This window comes from Cheilinus undulatus, linkage group 4 (assembly GCF_018320785.1).
Source record: "Cheilinus undulatus linkage group 4, ASM1832078v1, whole genome shotgun sequence".
NCBI classification, from domain to species: domain Eukaryota; kingdom Metazoa; phylum Chordata; class Actinopteri; order Labriformes; family Labridae; genus Cheilinus; species Cheilinus undulatus.
In genome coordinates this window covers 17,131,147-17,140,455 of record NC_054868.1, presented here as the reverse complement: position 1 = coordinate 17,140,455, position 9,309 = coordinate 17,131,147, and the positions used below count along the sequence as shown (strand labels likewise).

Sequence of the window (9,309 nt, the reverse complement as noted above, 5' to 3'; positions counted from 1 at the left end):
GATCTGTGCTCATGTGACCAGCCGTTTTGCCTCGCAACTCTCCTCTCCCTCAGCCCTCCCTCGCTACCTCTGTCCTCCAATCTGTAGGCAGAAGGAAGGCAGAATGAGCCAGACACTGACGAATAGGGCGCCTGCAAGCATGCTGATGTGTATGTGGCTGTATGCGCACACCCATGTGCATGTATATGTGAGAGGGAGACAAGAAAGACATTTGCAGCAAAGTCAAGCAAGGCCTTGGTCAGTTATATGCACATGGCCGATATCCTGACAACCAAAACAAAGCCATTTGTGTGAAGTAAAAGTCAGTGAAGGAAGAGATGACACAACCTCAGGCACTACTGCCTTCCTCTGCACAGACACAGACAGTATTTTTAGAGATGCAGCAGATTCTTTTTCATGTTTGATTTGTTTGATCTATATATAAACATGTTGTCACTCTTTGCAGAGGATGGAGAGGTAGAGCAGCAAAGGAGGGAGGAGGTAGAAATCAATACAAAGAAAAGCTGAAAAGATAGATTTTAAAGAAATTAACTATATAAGGGGAAAAGGGAAAATAGCACAGCTTGGACAAAGACATTGCCTGCGTGTCCACCCCTACACCAGTGGCCATGGCTGCCAATTCACCAAGGGAGAGAACAGCTGCTGGGCTACTGGGCGAGCTGTAGACGGTCAAGGGAGAGCTGCTCCACCAATCCCCAGGGGGAGGGAGGGAGAGGCTTCAATGGGACCCATGCCATTTTCATTCACCCTACTTCCTCCCTCCCCCCTCCTGCTCTAGTAATGACATTAATGTTGGATACTGAGGAACAGCTGGATTGACCGCACAGATGCATGGGCATTAACAGGCATTTGATGTTTACAGGTTTCAGTAGTAGCTACAGGTTTGTTTGCTTTGTTAGTTTTTACAGGGTAGTGGTTCTTGTAGAGCCCATGCCCTTGAGTAAAATAATATGAATAGATGCTAAATCATGAGTTTGTTTTATGAGTTCTGTAATAAGTTTGAAAAATCTGAACTATAAGTGCACAGCTGCAAAGCAATAGTGGTTTTCGATGAAAAGGCTCAATTGACTGACAAAACTTGGAACAGAGCGAGGGAGTGAGAAGCATGCAAATTCTGACCTTGTTTTCTAAGTGACATGTAAATTCTTTTAGCGCAACCTTTTGTTTTTGCATCATAGGTTTAGCTGATGGGAACTATGGTAGCATTACAGGGTTATGTCATGTTGAAGGCCATACATATTTGCAAAGCATGATAATTTTTCATTATAATGTTGTCAGCATGTTTAGACAGCAAAGAGTTATTCGTATACTCTGATATGCTCTTGTTTTGTGCTCCAGTAAAGAGAAACAGTTTGTCTATAAGTTGGCCTCGAATGTAAGGAATAGTGTGCCTTTGTACACCTTTCTCTGTAGGGACCACTGTGAGTCAGAATGTAGCATAACAAAGGTGCTTATGGCCTAGTAGTTTTGTTGATCCCCATGTACAGAGTCTGTTGTCCTCCAAATGGGAAGCCTAGATTCAATGTCCTATCAAAATAAAGGCAAAAAGAAGCTGGACTGAAGCAACAAACAAAGTGCCTTGGCTTATTATGGTCACTGATACTTATAAATGTCATTTTGCATTTTTAATTGACATCTTTAAAACACGCACAGTCATGTTTTCAAGTTAGACACAGTAGAGGTTTGAACTCAGCTATTTTCATCTACCCATCTTCAAACTTTTCATTCTTTTGTCCTGTGTTTTGTGGAATATTTGAGGTGACCAAACCGTTAAAATCAGGACACAGTCAAGTTAAAAATTAAGAATTTTATCCAGGAAATTTAGATTTCTATCAGGCCAATGCAGCTGCTTTACTTTTGTAACCCAGAAATATAACCTCTTTGGATGTTTGCCATTGTAAACTCTTAAAATTTTGGACAGAACATGTATAGTTGGAATGTCCTGATCTGTTTATGACTTGATTTGAATGTTTTGTTTTTCTGTGAAAGGACTCTGGAGACAGATTTCCCTTACAGAGCACTTTAAGCAAATAACCTAATCTAAATCAGTCTTCAAGAGAGCAGTGATGTGCTTTCAGTACTTCATGGCTTTATCAATTGTAAATAAAACATGTTTTGATGGGGGAAAAGTCATTTTAGATTTAAACTCCCTATGTGCTGACTAAAAGCAAGTGGAGTTCTTATTCTGACCAGTGGCAGATCCTGTGGTAGCCAAGGCCGATTAGAGGCACCCTAAAATCCTAAACAGTGTATTTAGGGACGCACAGGCAGCTGGTAGCTGATAGCAAAACTGACACCAATATATTCACATCTTTTTTATTGTAAAAAACACAAAGTGCCTCCAGTGCAAAGAGATGCTGAGTCAAGCGGAGCTGAGAGAGGAGCAGGAAAGTGGACAGTTTGGTGGTTGTTTTGCACTTGGGGCTTAATTCTGAGTGTTCAGGGCTCACAGGTGGTTGCCCTAGGCAACAACCTGCATCTGATGGTACATTTGTAGATCTGGCCAATATTTAAGGCTGATATATAATGCAGTCAGGCAGTATTCAGACCCCCTTTGTTTTTTTTCAGTTTTATTATGTCGCAGACTTATGCTATAATCGAAAAAATAACAAAACGAAACATTTTTTTCTCTCATTAATCTACAATCAGTACCACATCAAGTCAAAACAGAATTTTATACATTTTTGCAAACATATTAGAAATAAAATATTACATTGACACAAATATTTATAGGGCCCTATGAAATCCATTTTATTTTTTTCCAAATTCTGTTTTATTTTTGTCCAAATTCCATTTTTTTCTGTTTTAATTTTTTTTGAATTACTTTTTAAACCTTTCCACTAATTTTACCATTAAAATTGTAAATGACTGAAATGTTCACTAATTAAATAGAAACAACCTTAGATTTATTTATAAAGGGTCACAGTTGGCCCAGGAGCCGTTGTTTGGATAATCCTGATATAAAACAAATATAACCAGTGTAACAGTCAGATATTTCCAACATTTTAAGACACATCCATGTGTATAATCACATCCTAACTGTTGTTTATAATGTGAATGAAGAAATCCTTCTGTTCTCTCAAAGATAATAACTTAATTAAAGTTAAATGGTTCTTAGAAAACCTGTTACCTAAACTTTTCTTTACTCTCACAGTATGTAGCAGTGCATGTAGTGTGACGTTGCATTGTGTTTTACTCTCCTCATCTCTCTGCATGCATTGCTGTCTGTCCATCTGCTTCATATCAGACCGCTACGTTAATGCAGACACGTGTTGGCTCGTTAGGCAACCAAATGGAAAAGTATCTGCAGGAGGAATGATTAAGCTAATTGTTACTCGAATGTAACATCATTTAGACAACGGGACTTCATAAAATCTCGAGTCTCGAGTTTGAAGCCTCCGAGAGGTGAGTAGATCTTCAAGTTGTGACTTCAGCTGTGTTCCTCGTGCGCAGACACACCTCTCTCTCTCTGTGACTCTCTGGTGTGGTGAGGTAAAATAACTCGAAGCATGGGTGAGTTTTCTTGGAAGGTGCAACATTATATTGCCCTGCACTGCCCTGTGTTGAGCTACGTGATGTTTGCCGGTGTTTCATGCAGCTGCTTTGACATGCTGTTATTGTTTAGGAGGGGGCAGGGTGAGCGTTTCTGAAGTGAGGCACAAGTTATGCCACACTTTTGTGTTCCCCGGAATATATTCCTCAAATATACGTTCCTCTTTCTAAAAAACGCAGCATTTTCAGTCAAATTCATTCAATTTCCGTGTTAAATTGTAAATTTGCCAATTCCGCGATTCCATTACTGGGAAATCATAGGGCCCTATATTTAGACCCTTCACAAAAACATTTAAAATTTAGCTCAGGTTCCTCACATTTCTCTTGATCACTGCTGAGAAGTTTTCTGCACCTTGATTGGAGTCCACCTGTGGTAAATTACATTGATTGGACATGATTTGGAAATGCACACACCCTCTATAGAAGGCCTCACAGCTGACAGTGCACATCAGAGCACAAGCCAAGCCATGAGGTCAAAGGAACTTCCTGCATCTCCATGCAGGATCTTTGGTGCTCAGTCAGAGTCACCATTGGGCTCTTTGTCACTTCTCTTACTAAGGGCCCTCTCTCCCGATTGCTCAGTTTGGCCGGGCAACCAGCTCTCAAGAGTCCTGGTTGTACCAAACTTCTTCCATTTGAGGATTATGGAGGCCAGTGTGCTCTTGGGAACCTTCAAGGTAAGATAATTCTACTGTACCCTTGCCCAGATCTGTGCCTTGCAACAATCCTGTCTCTGAGCTCTGAGGGAAGTTCCTTTGAACTCATGACTTGGGTTTTACATTGATATGCATTGTCAGCTGTGACGCCTTGTGTGCCTTTCCAAATCATGCTCAATCAGTTTAATTTACCACAGGTGGACTCCAGTCAAGGTGTAGAAACATCTAAACAGAAATATAAGATGCCTGAGCTAAATTTTAAACATTTAATGCAAAGGGTCTGAATACTTATGTCAATGTGATATTTCAGTTTTGAATTTTTAACATATTTTCAAAAAATTCTAAAGTTCTGTTTTCACTTTGCCATTAGGGGTTACTGAGGTTACTGAGTGTAAAAGAGAACACATTTTTTTAACTGTAGCATCAGGCTGCAGCATAACAAAATTGAAAAAGGTAAAGGGGGTCTGAATGCTTTCTGAATGCATTGTATATACTGTTGATGTGTTGGCTGTAAATATTGGCAGAAATTTCCATACCAGCTAACCTAATTTTTACTTTTTTAGCTATTATCTGCCAAAATTGATGTCACGCCAAATTTATCAATTTTATTTGTGTTGTTTGCCATTCATGGGAGTCTGTATTGTTGGTGTATTTTTTTCTTAAAGCACAATCAATTCCTAAGTACATCTTAAACTACACTGGATTGGTTTTACTCACTTACTAACGGAAAAAAGTTTGGACACAACTTACTTCTTGAATGAAATTGATACTGATTTTTAAAGTTAACTGCATTTGAACTGTTTATATATATTGATAGTTTATTTTTCCCTTTTTGTGGATGACACATGATATGGTATCATCAGTCGAACTATTACATGGAAATTAAATCACATTCCCTCATATGTTGTATGCATTGAAGTAAAACCGTAATGCTACTTTATCATGGTGATGTATATTTTGACTTTCTTTTAATGCAGTAACTAAATGTAATGCAGGCATATACCATAAAATCCCTGAGACTCTGAAACCATATGTTTCAAAGTGAAAGAAGAGCCAGTAAAGTGTTTCATTGTCCTTTTAGCTCTTCAAACTTTGCTGTAATAAACTGCCCATTCCTTTTTCTCCACCTCATGGGTGTGTCCCTTTACAAATCCATTTGCTGCCCCATTGGCAGTGCCATTCATTCTGCCATTGTTTTCTCCATCTATTTGGTCCTTTCTCAAAATCAGAGCTGGCTTGCAGGTGTGCCAGTTCCATAACACTTTGTTCATGTCATCCTGAGCTCTGATACCCAAGAGCTTTTCCTCATCACTTTTCTTCTCATCCTCATCATCGTCATCGCTGTCATCTTGGTTGGAGCGATGTTTGTGAAAGCTGCGCATCTCTCCACTGATGCCCTCGAAGTACTGCTGGATGCAAACCTTGGCGAAACTCTTGGCATGCTCTTTACACGTCTCATCAAACATCTTGCGCTCAATGTCAATATAATGAGACCAGTACTTCGTCTTGAGGAAGGCAGCTTGAGTGAAACATGGTCGGATAGCTCGGATCAGGAAGGCAGTCAAGGTCATCATGAGTAGAAACATCCATCCGCACGCCTGTAACGTAAGGATATTTTTCAGATGTGGGTGTGGCTATGTCACAACTACAATGAGAACTCAAAAACTTAAACCAACACATTTCAACAGAATTAAGACAGAAATCAAATAGACAAATCTGACTACAGCAGAAACTAAATATAACGGGAGTCACACAGCCAACATGATCAAAAAAAGCATTCCTAGCTTTCTGACAGTTTCTCAGCTCATTAACACAATCTGCGTATCAATAGACTTTACAGAGACATGTTACTTTTAGGCCTGAATAATTGCCCTTCAGCTGATCAAAGACCTAAATAACAGTGTGGGTGTATTTGGATGGATTGAAATAGGTCCCAGTTCCATGAATAATAAATTTAGAAGGCTTATCTATGCCCTTAATAAGCGCACAGGAAAGCTTCAAGAGCTCAAAGTGCAGAGCCAGAGTCTGGCAGGGAGATTGAAGTTAACTACGGTTTTTGAGGAATAAAGCAGGGAAATTAAATTCGCAGAGTCATCAGATCCTGTGATGAAGTTAAAAAAGTAGCCTTTTAGAGGGTCTTAAATTGGTTCATGCCTTTGATGGTTTTGATCAGGCTCAACACATGTTTTTTTGATAGAAATTTCCACATGGCGATGTTCTCAAGCTCAAGATGCTTTATTGGCTGGAATGGTAACAACTAATGTTGTTAAGCCCAAATAATAAATCAACATCATAAGATACAAAGTATCTGAAAGTTGTGTTTAAACGTTTCTCACCAAGCTGTGCTGGAGACAACCAACAATAACAGGCATCAAAATGGACTATGTACTTCCTTTATGTCCCTATTCACGTATTTTTTTTCCTACTGTGACAAAATGCCTGTTTGACACTGCCTATAAAAACTGTACACCTACAATGGATGTTCTACACTTTGATTGATTTTATAAATCAGCCATGATCAATATAAATGGGCTTTTTTGACAAAACCTCTTTAATGTCAAAGTGCAAACAGGTTTCTACAAAGTAATGTCAAATATGCCAAAAAAAAAAAAAATGTAATGTCAACAGAGGTCCAGCCAGTTGGTGTTAATTGTCTCACAGTTAGTGAAATGGCGATCACCTGAGTGCTGTGAATGTGTCTCAAGCAATTGTAGAACAAAGACACCTGTGTCTGGAAGGTCCAGTCACTGGTTAATCAGTATTCCTGGCAACTATTACACCATGAAAGTAAAAGAACACTCCAAGCAACTCAGAGAAACAGCTATTGGAAAGTTGAAGTCAAAAGATGGATACAGAAAAAATTCCAAGGCACTGAACATCTCCAAAAGTTCAGTTAAATTCATCTTCAACAAATGTAAGGAATATGTCACGTGTAAATCTGCCTAGATCAGGGCATCCTCACAAACTGAGTGAGCGTGCAAGAAGGAGAGTAGTGAGAGAGACCACCAAGACACCTAAGACTACTTGGAAGGAATTACAAGTTCCAACTGTTGCCTGGTTTCTTCACGTGTCAAGGCTTTATGAGAGAGTGGCAAAGAGAAAACTACTGTTAAAGAAACTCATATTAAATCTGGACTGGAGTTTGTCAAAAGGCATGTGGGAGACTCCATGGCCAATTGGAAGAAAGTTCTGTGGTCTGTTGAGACCAAGATGATGCTTTTGGCCATCAGACAAGGCGCTATGTTTGGTGGACACCAAACACTGCACATAGCCACAAACACAACATCCCCACTGTGAAGCACAGTGGTGGCAGCATCATGAAGTGAGGATTCTTCTCAGCAGCTGGCCTTACGATGCTTGTAAAGGTAGAGGGTAAAATGAATGCAATAAAATATAGGAAAAATCACGGAGGACAATCTTATTCTGTCTGCAGAGAACTCAAGCTTGGGAGAAGATTTATTTTTCAACGTAACTGACTGGAAGCAAACAGTGAAAACTGCACGGAAATGGTTTAAGGACAGCAAGGTGAAACTTCTGGAGTGGTCAAGTCAACGCCAAGACCTTAGTCCATGTGGCTGTTCTTGAAAAGGGCTGGTTGCGTTTGATCCTCGTGCAACCTGACGGAGCTTGAGCAGTTTTGAAAAGAAGAATGGGGCAGTGTCCAGATGTGCAAGCCTGATTGAGACCTATCCACACAGACTCCGTGCTGTGATTCGGTGACATTTTATACAGTAACTTATTTTACATTACATATCTTTATTTAATTGACATTACTTAGCAACTAAAATCTGTTTTCACTTTGACATTAAAGAGGTTTCATTCTTAATTTTTTGTCGAAAATGCCAAATTAAATTGACCATAATTGATTTACATTTTCTCTGTATTTAGAAATTTTGATTTAAGTGTTTGTTTTATTTATTTTTCTTTTTAACTTTTGTACTCCAAAGTTTAACAGTTTACAAACATTCAAGTAGGAAGAGATTGGCATGCTACCTGTGATAAACACTTGATGTACAGCGATGCTGCAATTCTTATTTCTTGATGCTCAAACAGGTCTTTACATGGAATCCTTGCCAACAGCTTAAGTCTCTCTGCCTCTGACAACCCCCTCATCAGACTGTAATTCCCAAACCTGTCCAGATCCAGGTTGACGCTGAAAGCACAGAGGAAGCTCTTCCCATCCATGAGAGTGACAGACACCCATACTGCAGGTGCTATCAAGGATCTCTGAGTGATAGAACAAAACATGTAGCGCAGGATTGTTGGGTCCTTCCTTCGTTTGCCTGTGGGTCTTTTCCACTCCTCTGCTAGCACTGAAACATTATTGTTCATCACAAACCCCAGCATAAAGAACCATATGGGTGGAATGATTAACAGTCCAATCCCATACATGTAGTTATATTCAGGCATACAAGGGCAGCTGAACTCGAAGGAAGAGTACATCTGAGCACTAGCTAGTGCCATGATACCACAGATCCCATTCATGAAAGACTCCTGGTTGGACTGGAGGAACTGGAACATCATACGAAACTTATCCATCTTGGGATGTGTGGTGGAACTTTTATTCAGATGGAACAGAAAAATCTGTAAATTGTAAAATAGAGAATTTGAAAGCACTCAGTTAAAAGAGGTTTTGTTTTTACAATTGATGTTATTACACGTATTAAAGTGTGTTGTTCCTCAGTGAGAAGAACCTTTGGAATTAAGAGCAATAAATGATGGCTTTTCAATAATTAACACATAGTAAAGCAACAAACTGAGCACAGCTGCTTAGACTAACACATTGTGAAACATCAACCTGGTGGAAAGCCCAGCTTTATATTTATATCTCTGTATTTGTTATTTATTTGTTAAGATAAAAGTTAGCGAGCAAAAGGAATAGTGAATGATGTTTGCTAAACAACGGGCCTACAGTGGGGAGGATTGAGGAGCCTGGAATAGAAAGTATTTTTTACTTTTATTTTTTTATCTTTTGAATAGTCAAATAAAGGGCTCCCTACATAAGGGCAGCAACACCTAGAGGAGAGGTGAAAGGTGACCGTTTATCGGAGGAATGATACTGTAAACAGTTTAAATTAGGTGCCCCCCCCCCCAAAAAAAA

General features: G+C 39.4%; 1 protein-coding gene across 1 annotated transcript; it reads right to left on the bottom strand.

Annotated features, from left to right (window-relative positions):
• Positions 1 to 5,293: 5,293 nt before the first annotated feature.
• Positions 5,294 to 8,747, bottom strand: LOC121508794 (calcium homeostasis modulator protein 1). Its single transcript, XM_041785881.1, has 2 exons — positions 8,202 to 8,747; positions 5,294 to 5,806 (listed from the first exon to the last, which is right to left on the bottom strand). The coding sequence occupies exons 1-2, from the start codon at positions 8,745 to 8,747 to the stop codon at positions 5,294 to 5,296; spliced, it is 1,059 nt and encodes a 352-aa protein (XP_041641815.1).
• Positions 8,748 to 9,309: the final 562 nt, after the last annotated feature.

Coding starts and splice junctions, on each gene's coding strand:
- LOC121508794 (XM_041785881.1), bottom strand. CDS start 8,747: ATGGATAAGTTTCGTATGATGTTCCAGTTCCTCCAGTCCAACCAGGAG. Junction 5,807..8,201: donor ACATCAAGTGTTTATCACAG/GTAGCATGCCAA, acceptor CTTACGTTACAG/GCGTGCGGATGGATGTTTCT.